This window comes from Phyllobates terribilis, unplaced genomic scaffold (genome assembly GCF_046119375.1).
Source record: "Phyllobates terribilis strain yellow unplaced genomic scaffold, ASM4611937v1 Scaffold_5__5_contigs__length_657084704, whole genome shotgun sequence".
NCBI classification, from domain to species: Eukaryota; Metazoa; Chordata; class Amphibia; order Anura; family Dendrobatidae; genus Phyllobates; species Phyllobates terribilis.
This window is the reverse complement of record NW_027362765.1, coordinates 422,186,561-422,204,906: the sequence shown is the minus strand read 5'-3', so window position 1 is coordinate 422,204,906 and position 18,346 is coordinate 422,186,561. Positions and strand designations below refer to the sequence as shown.

The following is an 18,346-nucleotide window of genomic DNA, read 5'->3' as shown; positions in this document are numbered from 1 at the left end:
ACTTTGACAAGCAGATCCGGGTAGATTTTGAGAAAACGCTGAACCACGAGGTTAAGCACATGGGCCAGCCATGGTACGTGCGTGAGCTCGCCTCGCCTCAAAGCCGCCACCAGGTTCTGGCCATTGCCACACATGACCATGCCTGGCTGTAGAGTCAGCGGTGTCAGCCACAGATCTGCCTGCTCTTTCAGAGCTGTACACAACTCTTCAGCATTGTGTGGTTTGTCACCTAAGCATATTAGCTTCAGCACTGCCTGTTGCCACTTGGCCAAGGCTGTGCTGCAGTGCTTCCAGCTTGCCACTGATGTAGTCATTTCAGAGATGGAGGCTGAAGAGGAGGAGGAGGAGGTGCAGAAGCTGTAGAATGTGGGGGCAACCCTGAATCACCTAGGGCCCGCAATTCTCGATGTCGGGAAGATGTGTTCTGGCCCAAGGTCTGATTGGGTCCCAGCTTCCACTATATTAACCCAGTGTGCCGTCAGCGAGATGTACCATCCCTGCCCACAAGCACTCATCCACGTGTCCGTGGTTAGGTGGACTTTCCCAGTAACTGGGAAACTGTGGGACACGTGCTCGTGTAATGCGGGGACGGCACACTGGGAGAAATAGTGCTGGCTGGGGACCGAGTACCGAGGGATGGCCCTTGCCATCAGGTTGCAGAAAGCTTCCATCTCCATGAGCCTGAAAGGCAACATTTCGAGCACAAGCAGACACAAAATGTGTGAATTTAGAAGTGTGGCCTGTGGGGCACTGGCTGCGTTTTTGCGCTTGCATTCCAAGAACTGGGATAGGGACAACTGAATGCTCAGCTGGGACAAGGAAGTGGACGTGCTTGCTGTTGGTGCTAGTTGAGAGTGTGCAGGGCGGGAGGCTTCTTCGCATGTGCCATGGACAGGGTATTGGCTTGCACGCACAACAGCGGAAGAAGCAGTGGTGTCATTCGCAGACACTGTTTCTGGACCCTGTGGTTCGGCCCACTTAGTCGTTTGCTTTGCTGCCATGTGCCTGATCATGTTGTTGGTGGTCAGGCTGCTAGTTTTGCTACCCCTGCTGATGCTGGCCTGGCAGGTGGTGCAAATGGCCTTTTTGGGGTTATCTGCAGAGTCTTTAAAAAACAACCAAACTCGGGAAGACAGTTGTACTGGCAACTTCCATCATGTTGGCTTTACGAGAATCGCTTTCCTGCCTTGTGTCTGCGGCCACCACGCTACTTTTTCCTGCCTATTGTGGTGCTATGCCTCCCTCCCCTGTGTGCTTCTGTCCTCGCCCCGTATGTCCCCCTGCCAGGTTGGGTCAGTTACTATATCATCCACCACCTCATCTTCCACTTCCGCACCCTGGTCCTCCTCCTGACTTTCTGGCAATTATGTCTCATCATCATCATCATCCACCTCTTTCGACAGTAATTGCACTTTCCCACCGTTTCCTTCGTGTGACCATGGCTGCTCCAATATTTAGGCATTGCTACACGCATTCTCCTCTTGATTTGCTTGAAGCTGGCTGGGCGAGAGGCCCGAATCTACAAATGGAATAGTGAACAGCTCTTCTGAGTGTTCAAGTGTTGGATCAGTTGTCTCTGGGCACTCAGCATAGTGGGAGGAAGGAGGATCAGGGTGAGGAATATGCGGTCCAGACTCACGGCTACTGAGACGTGACTGGAAGCATTATCTGCTATCCAACTAACAACTTTTTTACACTGCTCTGTGTTCAATAGTGTTGTACTGCAGTCCCCTAGTAATTGGGACAGGAAGGTCGATCGACAAGATGTGGGTGTTTGTTGCGGCACAATTTCAGCTTGCCCACGGCCACGTCCTCGGCCTCTACATGCACCATCACGTCCACTTCCCCGTCCCTTACCATGCACCTTGCCTATTTTAAATGGAGGACAATATTTTCCACATTCACGAGAAATGGCTGATTTTGGAATGCAGTTATACATAATGCGTCTGACAGAGAACCATGGTTTTAAATAGCAGGCCTGTAATTTACTAATATTATTCTACACAGAGACCTAGTGTGAATAGCTTGACTGACACACTGCAACAAAATGAAAATAGAAGAAATGGCTGATTTTGGAACACGGTTATAGGTGATATGTCTGACAGAGAACCACGGTTTTAAATAGCAGGCCTGTAATTTACTAATATTATTCTACACAGAGACCTAGTGTGAATAGCTTGACCGACACACTGCAACAGAATAAAAAAGGAGGCCAAAATTTTCCACGTTCAGTTCAAATTTCTGGAGTTTTATCGCTGAAATATGGAACAGATCTGTCTGTATTCTGCAGTGCTAACAGGCAAATGGAGCAGAAAAATGGTGTACTCTGGATTGCTTTTTAAGCAAATAACCAGGATTAAGACCCTCTTGCGCTATATGCACTGCATTCTGCCCCATACACTGCCTGCCTGCCTAACTCCTGCCTAGCAATGATTATATGCCGCTGGATTAGTCCTCAGAAGGACTGTTAGTTCAGATGGATGTATATACATACTAGTCGTGGAATACCTACTAACTATAAACAAGCAAATCTCTCCCTAGTTCAGCAGCACCTCTCCCTACTCTGCCTGATTCCGGAGTGACTGTGACGAGCATAGCGGCGCCAGGTCTTATATACACCTGATGACTCAGTGCGGCCAGCCAATCACTATAATGCCCACAACCAACATGGCTACAGCATTACAGTGCGTGGAAGGCAATCCCTGCATGTTCATTGGCTCTCTAAAGAGTGCCAAATATGCAGGGCGGGTACCCGAGTTCCCGCCCGAGCAACCCGGAAATACTCGCCGAGCACCGAGCTTGTCGAGCACCGTGATGCACGGACGAGTACTGAGCAGTGGCGAGCATGTTCGCTCATCACTAGGTGTGACCATTCCCCTTGTTGGTGTATAGGTAGACAATCCGAACTTGTAAAACCCAGGTGTCAATATACTCATCCATTAATAGAAGTAATAAGAGAAGACCGATACAATGTGTATAAATATTCACTAAAACAAAACATGTCAATAATAGCGCCATCATAAGGGAAAAATAAAGCAATAAACATTTTTAATTAAAATCAGTGGGTTGTCCAGGCACTATATGGATATGTTGGGTCATTAAGACTGAGAGATGCAGGCTAATGTGTGAGTCCTGAATGGTTCCTAAAATAAAGGGGAAGCTATCATCAGAAAATGATCTATTGTTTAATTGGGGATTTGCGTTACATTTTTTTTTTTTTTTTTTTTACATTTTAGCCATTTCTTTTTTCTTCAGATCACGATCTTTATTAAAGAAATATGAAGACAAAATTAATAATCTTGCAATTTTCACACAGGCAACTGGGGCTTTTTTTAGACTCATATTTTCTGTCCTTTCAGGAAGAGTTTTCAGCAGGCTCCTTATCAGCAGAGGCAGGATTAGATTGATAGGTTAATCAGCTGTATATAGAGGTGTTACCCAATATCCACCAATCACAATAGGTGATGTCAAAGCTCCTCCTCCCTCACAATGACCTTTTCATCCACTCATTAGAAATTTCAATACAAAAGATAGGATAACATACATGGGAATCTCCTGAAACAGGAAATTGGAAGTCTAAAAAGCAGCCCCAGTGACCTGAGTGAAAATTGCAACATTTCTATTTTGTATTTTTATTCCAGATTGTAATATGGAAGAAATAATAACATTATGAATTAAAAAAAATACATTTAACACAAAACCCCGAATTAAGCTATAGTTCTTTTCTCATATTAGTCTCCCTATTAGCTGAACAAGTTCCCCAATAGGGTATTTGTAAATGTTGTTTTTAAAAAAAAAAAAACAACTCATAGGACCTTTAAGGTCATAAACGCCCCCATAATATGCTCATGTAAAACTGGAAGTCTGATTGTGACTTTAATAATAATAAATAAAAACATTTATAAAAATAGTTTTATATTCTGGTTTTTGGAGGGGGACTGGAAATAGCCCCAGTAGAGGTCATAGTCTTACTAGGGACTCTTTTGGTGGGCTAGTGTGACTCAATGTTTTTTTTTATTATGCTTATTTATAAATTGTGATCATATTCCACAGCGCTTTACAGACATTATCATCTCTGTCCCCATCAGGGCTCACAATCTACATTCCCTATCAGTATGTCTTTGGAGTGTGGGAGGAAACCGGAGAACCCGGAGGAAACTCACACAAACACGGGGAGAACGTACAAACTCCTTGCAGATGTTGTCCTTGGTGGGATTTGAACCCAGGACCCCAGCACTACAAAGATACAGTGCTAATCACTGTTCTTTGACATCATCCCAAGTATTATACCTGTATTTAGGTTTACCTATATCTATACAGGTTTAACTATATACATCCAAGTATATTGCTACTCTTACAATAAAACTTGTATATATTTTTAGTTTAGCATATTTGTGTTTCAGATTACAGTTCATATTATACATTCTACTAATATTTTTGACATTTAATGCATGGTTAAAAAAAAACTTACCATATTTTTCAGATTATAAGACGTATTTTCCCCCAAATTTGGAGGAAAATGGGGGTGCGTCTTATAATCTGAATGTAGCTTATCGGGGTGGGCGGCTGCAGTGGAGTGGGGTCACAGGAAGCAGGGTCTCTGCTGCAGGAAGCTAGCAGCTGGAGTGGGGCGATATTGTGAGCTGGGAGGAGGGGGTGTTGGGCAGTGTGAGGCTGCGGCAGATGCCAGTCTTTCAGAGAATGTCGGCGAAGTCCAAGCACTTTCCATCATTTTCACTGAGGTAACTTCGGGAAAATGGCTACTGGAGGTGGCGCATGTGCAGATCGAGATCTCGGGAGCCCACTTCTGCCACCGCCAGCTTCCTGCAGCAGCGACCCTGCCTCCTGTGACCCTGTTCCACTGCCGCTGCCTTCCCCCCGATAAAAGCGGGTGATAAGGCGTACCACCATTTTATAAAAAAAAATGTTTTCCTATTTTCCTTCCCAAAATTTGAAGTGTGTCTTATGGCCTTATTATCTGCAAAAGACAATATATTGTTTTCATTTAGTTTTGCAAACATCTACACATTTACTCTTTCACTAGTTTTGCTAATTTATCTTTGTTGTATATGCCATGAAAAAAAAAAAAAATATATATATATATATATATATATATATATATATATCTATATATATATATATATATATATATATATATATATATATATATATATCTTTGGGTATAGTGAGGAGCCCTCAGAAGGTATTTTGGTGGACTTGTATGGGTTTTCCAGCAGAAAGAAAAAAAATTATTCTGGTTTAGTTAGTAAATTCTCATTTTACCGGAGGCCTAATCTTCAGATATACCGTATTTTTCGGACTATAAGACGGACCGGACCATAAGACGCACATAGGTTTTAGAGGAGGAAAATGGGAAAAAAAAATTAAGCAAAAAATGTGGTCATGATGCCCTATTATGGGGGAGGGGTTCTGCTGCTGACACTAGTATTGGGGTAATGTCCCCCAATTATGTTAATATCCTCCATCCTGGTATGTATGGCCCCTCCTTCCTGGTATACCTGGCCCTCATCCCCATCCTGGTATGCATGGTACCCCTTGGTCCCCCATCCTGGTATGCATGGCACTCCTTGATCCCCCTTCCTCTTATGCATGGCACCCCTTGATCACCCTTCAAGGTATGCATAGCACCCCCTGATCCCCACTCTAGTATTCATGGCACCCCTTGATCCCCCATCCTGGTATGCATGGCAACCCTTGATCCCCCATCCTGGTATTCATGGCACCCCTTGATACCCCATCCTGGTATTCATGGCACCCCTTGAGCCCCCATCCTGGTATTAATGGCACCCCCCCGATCCCCATCTGAGTATTCATGGCACCCCTTGATCCCCTATCCTGATATGCATGGCACCCCTTGATCCCCCATCCTGGTATTTATGGCACCCCTTGGTCCCCCATCCTGGTATACATGGCACTCCTTGATCCCCCTTCCTGGTATGCATGGCACGCCTTGATCCCTCTTCCTGGTATGCATAGCACCTCCTGATCCCCCATCCTGGTATGCATGGCACCCCTTGGTCCAACATCCTGGTATGCATGGCACCCCTTGATCCCCCATCCTGGTATGCATGGCACCCCTTGATCCCCCATCCGAGCATTCATGGCACCCATTGATCCCCCATCCTGGAATTCATGGCACCCCTTGATCCTCCATCCTGGTATTCATGGCACACCCTGATCCCCATCCTGGTATACATGGCACCCATTGATCCCCTATCCTGGTATGCATGGCACCCCTTGATCCCCTATCCTGGTATTCATGGCACTTCTTGATCCCCATTCTGGTATTCATGGCACCCCTTGATCCCCCATCCTGGTATGCATGGCACCTCTTTATCCCCCATCCTGGTATGTATGGCACCCCTTGAGCCTCCATCCTGGTATGCATGGCACTCCTTGAGCCCCCATCCTGGTATGCATGGCACCCCTTGAGCCCTCATCCTGGTATGCATGGCACCCTCTGAGCCCCCATCACGCTGCCCACAAAAAAAAATAAACAATCATACTCACCTCCTCTCTCCTCCAGCGCTGTCCCGCTCTGCTGCCGACACTCTCACTGTGTGAGCCGCGCATGGCAGGGCGCGCTTGGCATCCCTGCCATGCGCACTCACCCAGTGTGAGATGCTGCGCCGGAATAGTCACTGCAAAAAATGTATATTAAGCGGCTTAGTATACATTTTTAAAAAAAAACGTATCAACTAAATACCCTGTTTTTTTATCACCTTTTTACTAGCACTTGCTGTTTAATGTTACTTTTTTACAACAGAGCACTTTTATATGTTTGTTTTACTGTGTCCTTGTGTGTTTCAGTCTTTTGGTGGTGTGAACACTGTCCTACAGACTTGTTCACCGTGTGCATGGCCCATGTTTTTGTATGCAATTTAATTTGTTTCTTGCTTTTGCAAGATTAGGGAGGTCTCCACCCCTCCCTTGTGGGCCATGCACATAAAATGCTGTCCTCTGCAGCGTGTCCACATGGACATTACCTGTTAGATCTGCTCATATAGGTACCATACACATGATCAGTTTTTAAATGCATCAGATAGGGACTGCTCTGATCTGGGTTACCTTGACGTTGGTAGAGCGGCCTAGTATACATTTTTTGCAAAAAACGTGTCAACTAAATACCCTGTTTTTTGTCACCTTTTTACTAGCACTTGCAGTTTACTGTTACTTTTTTACAACAAAGTATTTTTATACGTTTGTTTTACTGTGTCCTTGTGTTTTTCCCTGTAGGAGTTCTAGTCCTCTTCCTCTCTGAAGAGACAATTTGCATTTTTTTATGAAATCAGAATAAACCTTTCCCGTTTTAAGTCAATTAGGATTACCATCATTTTTAATATTTGCCAAATGCCAGAATAATGAGAGAGAGAGAATGTTTTAAGGCATATTTATTATTTACCGCAAAGTCAAAAGTTTACATACACTAGGCCTTTAAACAATTCTGGACTGCCCATATGATGATGTCATGTGTTTGAAGGCTTCTAATAGGTTTTTTAGCAACACCTGAGTTAGAGACACACCTGTGGATATATTTAATGCACACCTGAAACCCACTGTTCTTTCTGTATCATCATGGGAAAGTCTAAAGAAATCAGCAAAGACATCAGGAAGAGAATTGTGGACTTGCTCAAGTCTGGCTCATCCTTATGTACATTTTCAAGATACCTGAAGTTGCCTTGTTCATCTTTACAAACAATTATACTCAAGTGCAAACACGATGGGAATGTCCAGCCATCATACCGCTCAGGAAGGAGACCGGTTCTGTGTCCAGAGATGAACGTGCTTTGGTCCGACATGTGCATATCAACCCAAGGACAAAAGCAAAAGACCTTGTGAAGATGATGGCAGAAGCTAGTAAGATTGTGTCAATATCCACAGTGAAACAAGTACTGTATCAACATGGGCTGAAAGGCCGCTCTGCCAGGAAGAAGCCATTACTCCAAAAAAAACATAAAAAAGCCAGATTAATATTTTGCAAATGCACACAGGAACAAAGACATTAGTTTTTGGAGACATGTCCTGTGGTCTGATGAAACTAAATTTTAACTTTTTGGGCATAATGGCCATCGTCACATTTGGAGGAAAAAGGGAGAAGCTTGGAAAACTGAGAACACCATCCCAACTGTGAAACACGGGGGTGGCAACGTCATGTTGTGGGGTTGTTTTGCTCCAGGAGGGCCTGGTGCACTTCACAAAATTGATGGCAACATGAGAAAAGAAGATTATGGGGCAATACTGAAGCAACATCTCAAGATATCAGCCAGGAAGTTAAAGTTTGGGCGGAAATGGGTCTTCCAAATGGACAATGACCCGAAGCATACTGCCAAAATGGTAACAAAGTGGCTTAAGGATAACAAAGTCAATGTTTTGGAGTGGCCATCACAAAGCCCTGATCTCAATCCTATTGAAAATTTATGGGCAAAGCTGAAAAGACAGGTGCGAGCAAGGTGACCTACAAACCTGGATCAGTTACACCAGTTTTGTCAAGAGGAATGGGTCCAAATTCCAACCAACTATTGTGAGAAGCTTGTGGAAGGATAACCCAAACGTTTGACCCAAGTCATTCAGTTTAAGGGCAATGGTACCAAATACTAATGAAATGTATGTAAACTTTTGACTTTGCAGCAAGTAATAAAAATGCCATTAAACATTCTCTCTCTCTCTCATTATTCTGGCATTTGGCAAATATTACAAATTATGGTAATCCTAATTGACCTAAAACAGGAAAGGTTTATTCTGATTTCATGTCAGATATTGAGAAAAACATGCATATGTGTCTTTTTATATAGTGCATGTAAACTTCTGGTTTCAACTGTATCTTATAAAAGAAATCTGCTTCTTTCTCTTCCAGGACTGATCATTAGTTTTCAAAATTCTCAATTTACAGGTAAAATCTGTATTCGGTGAACACAGATTGTTACATTGCTGAGAAAGGAGATGACAATTGGTGCTTATAAGATTCTATGTAAATGGAAGAGGAGGGAGAAGCTCTGTCTCTATCTCCTCTACATAGAAGCTCATCAGTAGAAGCTGTCAGCTATTATCTCAGAAATGTAACAATCTGTCTTCACTGAAGACAGATTTTACCCCAGAACTGAGAATTTTCATGTGTGCTCTACATTTATTAAATAAAAATTAAAACTGTGGTTATACTTTAAATTAGTAATTTATGCAATTTACTAAAATGTTTGGGTGGGAAACCGCTTTTAAAGGGATTGCTCAGTTTAGAAAATCACTCTTTAGATACACCGTTGGGGTGTTCAAAGCTAATAGAGGGCAGTTTTCTTTTCACGACCCTCATGTACAAGCTGGAGCAGAGATTGGCTACAATCCCCCAAAAAATGCATGGTTCCCCACTAGCCTATCCCTGTCTCAGCAGTAGGACAGCCTGTGATCAGTTCATTGTTGACTGTTCTAATACCAGATTATACACAGTGGATATCTCTTCATCTCTTTCTTTCAATACAGTTATTACATTAAATATACTGTAAATTGTATGAATATTCCCCAAAAATTCTGTGCTGATGAATTTGTAGTGGTTATAGCTTTATTTTTCTGATTAAGAGTTTTATATCGTCTTCATAGAAGTAGATCTCAAGAGGTTGACAATTCCTTAAAGGGAATGCGTCAGCAGGTTTTTGCAATGTAATCTGAGGACAGCATCATCCAGGGGCTGAGACATTGATTTCAGAGATGTGTCACTTTATGAAGCTGTGTGCTGTTATTTACTTACTTACTTGAGTGTTTTCTCAGCAGAAGATTATCATTGTCGGACTAGGTGACATGTGCATTCTGGTCCAACCAGACCCCCAGCACTGATTAGCAGGTCACTGTCAATATGCAATGAAAGCAGCTTATGGGGTATGTGCGGGGTTAGCTTTCAGAGCTCTGCTACATCTCAAAACTTTGATTATGTCACAACTGTTGCACCCAGTGTTGAACTGGGTTGACAAAGGCCCACCAGTAACATTGATTCTTGGGGCCCATTGTTCAGCTGCATGCTAAAATAACCTGATCTTAGTGCACTAATTTACTTTTGCTTGTATTAAATTTAAATTTAGCTGGCTTGTTTAATGAAAGATTATATACCATTTATGCGAATTAGTAAAATCAAGTGTTATAGCACCGCTTATTAGCACTTCTTCACAGGGGTGGCCTACCCGGGGATTCTCCTGTTCCTCTGTGTGCCAGTCTGAGCCTGGCTGCACCCAGTAAACTAAGTGGCACATCGCTGAAATCAGAGTCTTTGTTCCTACATTATGATGAGGTAGCCCAAACCTGGTATCAGATTCCCTTTAAAGGGAGTCTGTGAGCACAGAATGACTGTTGAAACCAAGCACAGGTGCTCGGTGCTCCCTTTGAGTCACCAAACATTTATGTGCTCCTTCCCACTCACTTGTTTTTCCTTTTATCTCCACCCTTCCTTTTCTTTTATTGACAACTCTGTCTTTATAGAGCCAGACAAGGGCGAAGACCAATATAAACCAAGTAGGTGAGAAGGTGCACCTAAATGTTTGGCCACACCAAGGGTGCACCGAGTACTTGGTTTGAATAGTCATTTTGTGCCCATTTAAAATAAAAAAAAAAACTCTGAAAATAAGTATGAATGATATAAAAGTTTTACAATTTCATCTGTTAATATTTTACATATTTTTTTTATATTTCCACAGATGCATCAAGACGATTTTTGCAGTTTTCATCGACTTGCTTTTCCCAATTCTGTAGAGTGGATGAACTCACCGGTCAAACTTTGCATCTACTGGAAGTGACATCTCCTCCATCTACATGGCCGTACATTTGGTCTCCGTTTTCCTCCTGCTGACCCAGTGTCAGGCCGCTCCCTTCGACTACCCACCTCCTACAAATAATTGTGTTTTAGAAGCTCTTCAGATGGATGTGGAGGGAATCAATACCACAAGTGAACCATACTCCTTCTCTACTCAGCCTCCAGGTACAACTCGACGAACACCGCAGACTATTATCATCGGAGTACGGAAAGGGGGGACCCGAGCTTTGCTGGAGATGTTAGACATTCACCCCAACATTGCAGTAGCTGCAACTGAAGTACATTTCTTTGACTGGGATGAGAATTACATCAAAGGGATTGAGTGGTACCAGAGTCTTATGCCATACTCATTTGAAAATCAAATTACTATTGAGAAAACACCAGGCTATTTCACATCTCTGCAGGCACCGGAAAGGATTCATAGCATGAACAGCTCAATTAAATTGCTTCTCATTCTAAGAGATCCAACAGAGAGGGTCATATCGGATTATACCCAAGTATACTACAACAGACTCGAAAATCACAAGCCGGTACAACCCTTTGAGGGCATAGTGATTAAAAATGGTGCCCTTAATACCAAATATAAGGCAATCCAAAGGAGCTTGTATGATGTGCATATGGAGAGATGGCTGAAATACTTTAATTTGAATCAGATTCATATAGTGGATGGTAACACTTTAATAAAAACACCTCTGACCGAACTGCAGAAGGTAGAAAGGTTTCTCAACCTCCCTCCTCGAATCGTATCTTCAAATTTTTACTTTAACCAAACCAAGGGTTTCTACTGCATTCGAAGTGATGGGAGAGAGAGGTGTTTACATGAGTCCAAAGGGCGTCCCCATCCGGTAGTAAATGCCACCATCCTGGAGCAGCTTTACTCTTACTTCAGAGAACACAATGACCGGTTCTACCAAATGGTCAATCAGTCTTTCGACTGGCACTAACAAAGTATTACGTCAGGACTTTAAGAAACTTGAGAAAATGCTAAACTGTGAAAAACTACACCATCAACAAGTTTTTCGAAAAAATTCAATGAAAAACTAAATGGGATCTAAAGCGTTATCCCACATTCTTTGCGATCAATAAGGCACTAAATGCGAAAGATACATTGGATATAATTTTGTTTACATAATACAGAAACCGAATGGATTTCTTTGGGTTGTACATACAGATCTATGAATGCATTATTCTTTTTTTTTTTTTGGCCAATCTTTTTTGTTTTCTATATGTGTGTATAGATAAATATATAGGCCTTGTGTAGTAGAAATTGTTTGCAAAAAAAAACAAACTTTGATAAATAACTAACCTTTGCTATGGTAATAAAAAAAATGTTTCCTATAATGTGTTTAAATGGTAAAGTAACTAATTTTGTATATTAACTATATGATTGTCTTTAAAATCTTCGGTTTTGTTTTATTTTTTTATAAAAAAAAATCTCTTGATACAGGTTTTATGGTATAGTAATGGAATGTGAAGCACTTTGGTTAGTAGTTTGGAATGATATCTGTTAATTTTGTAGCACAAGTTAATCATACAGACCATGTCCCCAAATGCTAGTAATTTGCAGATATGGGGTTAATTTTCAAGCTAACAGTGTTCTAAAGCCATGCGGCCTCCGCACTGAAAGCCCACCTACCAGGAGGAAATGAACTTTATTCCTCCTGTCAGCTTCCTGATTTCAGTCATAGAGGCAGTGTCGGAGCAACTGCAGTCACTGCTCAGTACATAGTGAGTGGCAGCTGTAAGCACGTCCCGGCACTGACTGACAGCCGGCTCAGCACTGATGCACTGTAGTGATGGCTGACATTCAGCGCCAGGGTGTGATTACAGCCGCCGCCGCTCACTAGGTACTGAGCAGTGACTAAAGTCGCGTCGGAACGCCTCTATGACTGAAAGTCGAAGGCCAGCAGGAAAATAAAGTTAATTACCTCTTAATAGTTGAGCTCTATCTGCAAGTTAATTCCATTTGGGGACATGACAGATTCCTTTTAAAGGGGAATTGTACTTTAAGAAAACGTTACGTAAATCAATAGTACAGGTGAAAAGAAGTAGTTTTGTAATACATCTTTATCAGAAAAATTAGCTTTTTTCCCCACTTATGAGACACTTCTCCCTGCCTTCTGAACTGAACTTGTCATACACTCTGAAAAACCAGCACAGCTCCATCTGGCTCAGATAAGGCAGACTACCAGCTCACTGTGGTGTTGTTACACAGCCTATAATTCTATATATATATATATATATATATATATATATATATATATATATATATATATATATATATATATATATATATATATATTCTTTTAAGTGGAAAGGGAAGAGAGGAACACAGAGATATTGTGCAGAGCATCCTAGCAAGCCGTTTACCTAACTTCAGAGCTGGATTCACATCCACACATCTCAGTGCTGTTGTATATTTTCCTCCATGCTACTGCAGCTTCTCTCTGTAAGCTAAAACATGAATTACGAGTAGACAATGCAGTCTGTGTGCTATTATATATATGGAAGAGATCATATTAGCTAGTGTCCTCTCACCAACTCAATCAACTGAAAATTAAGAGATGTATCTTGCATGTTCACCAGTTTTCTCCTCTGCAGGCTCTAAGTCATATAATGGCTAGAAAGTGTTATACCTCATGTATACACACGGGACAACATATTCTGATATGCTTGAAAGTATTGTGCACTTTAAGGCCACGGCCCCACTATCAGTTTTTGGTCCGTATTCGGTCAGTATTTTTTCTCAGGAGTGGGAGCCAAAACCAGGAGTGGGTGATAAATGCAGAATTGGTGACTTGTTTCTATTATACCTTTTCTCTGATTGTTCCTCATCTGGTTTTGGATCTTACTCCTGAGAAAAAATACTGACCGAATACTGACCAAATACTGATAGTAGGGCCATGGTCTTGTGCTGAGTTAACACCTTCCAGGGGCCTCATATGGATGAAACAATATCTACATGTGGTGGGCAGGTTTTTAAAAACTTTTAAATTCGTGGCATGAATTTACCGGTAATAGTGTATGATTATGTAAATGGCTTTGTGGGACAATCTGTAGGATTACCAGCTATATCGTGGCTCTGATTAATAAGCTATTTGGCAACATGGCTGGAATTTCATTCTCAGGTGACTACCGGAACTTTTGAATATAATCTGAAGAGGTTTTTATTGGATCAGGCAGGGTTCACATGAATATTTTTTATGCCCCATGTTCGGATTGCAATTCCCGGACTGACCATGGGACCTGACCTTACAGCCTCATAGTTTTGGTAGCGAGATAAGCTGTCAGTCCAGGCATTACTGTCTGTATATGGACCATGAAATAAGCTCGTTTGTATCTGGCCATAGCAAAACTTGGCTGCTTCTTTGTCACTCGTATCTACCGGTTTGTGAAGCCGTTTAACTGAGGTGTAATTATGGACACATCCTATGGCCAGAAAATCTTTCTGAAATATCACCATACCCAATAGTTTTATTCATATCAACAGAACTTGCAGAAATCTGCTGACTGCAAAAAAAACCCCTCTCTTTTGCAGATATATGGCACTTATTTTTAATTTCAGAAATTTCTACCCAAATAGATGGATGTCCATGTCCACCTTTCAGGACCTTTATATATTTTCCGCAGCAGAGCATGTCTTTTTGCTCTTGAGGAACCTATCTTGTCCATTCATTCCATAGTGATATCAAGGGAACCTGTCACCAGCTTTTTCTGCCTAATCAGAGAGTAGCATAATGTAAAGACAGAGACCCTGATTCCAGCAATGTGTCACTTACTGGGCTGCGTGCTGTAATTTTGATAATCACTCGCTGTTAAAACACTGATTTTATCACTAGAGGACTAGTAAACCTGCTGCCATGTAGTCCTCCATATTCATGAGCTCTTTATAACCCCGCCCCCACCACTGATTGGCAGGTTTCTGGTGTGGGCGGGGTTATACAGAGCTCAGCATTCAGAGGACTGGTAGATCTGCAGCAGAAAAAACAGGGATCTTATTAAAACTGTAGCAAACAACCCAGTAAGTAATACATGGCTGGAATTGGGGTCTCTGCCCCTATATCATGCTGTTCTCAGATTACATAGCATAACCCTGGTGACAGATTCCCTCTAAATGAGCAATGAGTAATTCTTAATTTTTCCTGTAAGGGCGCTGCATGGAAAATACTTGGTGATGGTGGACGGCCACTATAGGGCCAGGGCTACATTGTGAGTTTGGTCATGCGATATGAGAATTGCAATGAGGCATTATATCAAATGATTGGCAATGTGACTTCACTCCTGCTCGGGACAAACGTCATCACAATGTGATTGTTGGCAAAAATCCAAACCTGGTAGCATTTTGGACACAGTTTGCAAATTGCACACAACTTTGCTGCCATTGATAGTTTGCATGCAGCAATTGATTGGTTAATATATTAATTGCAATCCTACAATAGATATAGTAGTAGTCAATTCACACATTTAGTTCACTATGGTGTAGCCCTAGCCTAAAGTGTTAGGATCATACTTTTAAAGTGGATCTGTTTAACATTTCACAATACAAATGACATAAAGTACATCAGTACATAGTTCTCTCAGACCGGATTAAGTTGGTGTAATTACTGTGAAAAACCCATGTCAGTATGGTTGTAAATTCCTTTTTATTAAACATATCTCTTTTGCCATATTGCCATTTTCAGCAGATTTTTTTTATGTATACCATTATTATGGTGACAGATTTATCTTCAATAACCAGTAGGAAACATCATGTTTGAAAAATTGTGACTGTTCCCAGGACAAAACACTCTGCTCAAATATATACGATGAAGCTGCCTCCTCAATGTTTTTGCCCTGAAAACGTAAAATTAAAATATATCTGGTACTAGATTTCACAGAACAAACTGCATACATTATTAAATAGATCGTTGAGAACTGAGGAGGCTGGCATGCTTACATTGAAAACTCATGTCAGAATGGCTGTGTTGTCTTTTGTGAATGTTTCCACTCGCAATAGTAAATGTCTTAGCTGGATTCATAAAACACAGTATTTTTCGGATTATAAGATGCACTTTTTTCCCAAAAAATTTGGGAGGAAAATGGGGGTGCATCTTATAATCCAAAGGTAGCTTACTAGGGGGTCAGTTGCAGTGGAGGCAGGGTCACTGCAGCACGGTCTCCTCAGATCCCAATCTGCACATGCGCTGCCTCTGGTGGCCATTTTCCCGAAGCCCACCACAGGGAAGTCAATGGAAAGGGGATTCCGCTCACTGACGACTTCTTATAAAAGGCTAGAGCCTGCAGCCTCGCACCACCAGGAAACCCTCTCCTCCCAGCCTAGGGCCCGCTGCACTGCCCCACTCCTGCCGCCGGCCTCCTGCAGCAGCGATGCTGCCTCCTGTGACCCCGCCTTACCACAGCCAGCCGCCCCCCACCCGGTAAAATTGGACTATAAGACACATCATTTTATTTAAAAACATTTTTTTCCTATTTTCCTCCCCAAAATTTGGGGTGCATCTTATGGTCCAGTGCATCCTTTAACCCGCAAAATATTGTACTGATTTTAAATGGAGGATTGCACATTTAATCGTCCATGAATGTTCAAAATAACTACACCAGACTCATCAGGTCTGAGAGACCTGTTTAATCATTTATGCAGCTTGTACTGTAAAATGTAATTAAAAATAAAAAAATAATTTATAAATCCAATATTGGTGGCTGTAGGGTTAACGCACACTTTGTACTTTTGCACATCAGAATTTACATAACCTCATTTCTGCTGTAAATTAGTCTTCTCAAGCTTTAAATTAAAATATGAAATCGAGGTTGTGTGAAGTTGCTATTTTTTTTTTTTTTCCCCAGTCTATTCCTTCCATGCACCCTCCTGCGTCTCTGCCTCCACCCTGACGCGCGCCGCTATTCTTTTACTTGTTCTATGCCTTCATCTCTGGAAAACGGCATAAAAGCCATTGCACAATGGTGACTGAATAAAGCACGGTTTTCTTTTCCCCCATTATTACACGTAAGCGGCCCACTGTGTGGTTTACGCACCTTCTTCAGTCACTGCTTTCTTCTGTAAATGGAACCGTTAAAGAAAATAATACTATTGATTATTGACTTGAAATGACCATGTTTGTAGCCAGTGTAATTATAATCCACAATGTCCTTATGCAATAATGAAATAAGTCATGGCGATGGTTTCTTCTTTAATTGAATACAAAAGAACATTTCTTAAAAAAAAAAAAAAAAAAAGTCTGTGTTTGTCCTTCTTGCGTCAATACGGATGTTCTGCTGCTCCTGTCGTCTGCTGCGTCTTATTTGTACTCCCCTGTTTGGTTTTCATACAGCGATGTGAGTAATGGCTTTAATAGAAAACTGACACAGATAATTACAGCAATCCACAGTCTACAATGCAGCTTGGAGGGAAATCTGTTCATTTCAAGCGTTTTTCTAACAAAGCTAAAACTCTGCTTCAGAATCACTGGTAAAATATATCTCCTTTCATGTCTCTCTTCTCTACATGCTCCTTACTCAATATTTTCGTGCCAGGAAAATAAATCCATAAAAAGAACAGATAGTGTGGGGGGTGTGTGTATTAATAAAACATGGGCTTGTCGTTACATACATACATATATATTTATAAAGTGATTGTCTTCATTTTAATAATTAATCAATGAGGCTAATGGGTCTAATTGAAATCTATAATTCTTCCAAAATATTAACTAGTGCAATAATAAACAGGAGACAAAACGTTAAATGTTTTATGAGGAAGTGTTCTGGTTTTCTGCTTCCTGGATTTCCTTCAAGGCGATAAAACAGCCGGCGACTACTGCTCCATGCGCTTCCGGTAAAGGGGTTCAATTGTTTGTGAGTTAGAAGAGAAGGTATTCTGTTCAGGATCATCTGTGAGCTGGCCTGGAGGACTCTCCATCATGTAATACTTAACATGTCCTGTGGAGGCACTGTCTGAAATTAGAACATTTTGTTTCAGATTCTTTTACTTATTGCAGCTGATTGCTAGGGAGCCCAGTAAACATGACGCCCTGTGATCAGTCTATCTTTGGCAGAAAAAAAAGAGGCCCAGTTTGATCAGATAGTGTACTTTGATCACATACAAGTAAAACATGCTTATCCAAACTTTGCCATCAGCCTCCTCCAGATGATAAACCTCTTTTCCCATTACGTATAGATGTCTCACTTCATACTGCTGTTTTGTCGGGGTAGGCCAATCGTTATTTGTCTGTGTTCCTGTTTTTATTTCGTACCTCTATACTAGGAATCAGATGGTCCTTCCTTTTACACTTTTATTTTCTGGAAACAAATCCTGACTTTGGCTTAAAAAGGACCTATCACCAAACAGCCAGTTTTTGCTCCTATTTCACTTTCACTGTTCCCCTGAGTGTTTTATTTTTTGTCTTATTAAAATCCGCCATACGGTTCCAGAGATATGGACTTTTTTACTCCGTGCTAATTTTTATGGTCTTAACAAGGGGGAGGTGCTCAGAGTAACAACGCAGACATGCCCTCGAAGAACCCTGTGAGCCACGCCCCCTTAAT

At 41.6% G+C, this 18,346-nt stretch overlaps 1 protein-coding gene across 1 annotated transcript in view; it reads left to right on the top strand.

Moving 5' to 3' along the window:
• LOC141273417 (heparan sulfate glucosamine 3-O-sulfotransferase 1-like) overlaps window positions 1-16,493 on the top strand; it is a 235,435-nt gene extending 218,942 nt beyond the window's left edge. Inside the window, exon 2 of the mRNA XM_073685209.1 lies at window positions 10,695-16,493. Coding sequence (XP_073541310.1) covers window positions 10,810-11,754 — 945 coding nt within the window. The 5' untranslated portion in view covers window positions 10,695-10,809 and the 3' untranslated portion in view covers window positions 11,755-16,493. The remainder of the gene's footprint in view (window positions 1-10,694) is intronic.
• Window positions 16,494-18,346: the final 1,853 nt, after the last annotated feature.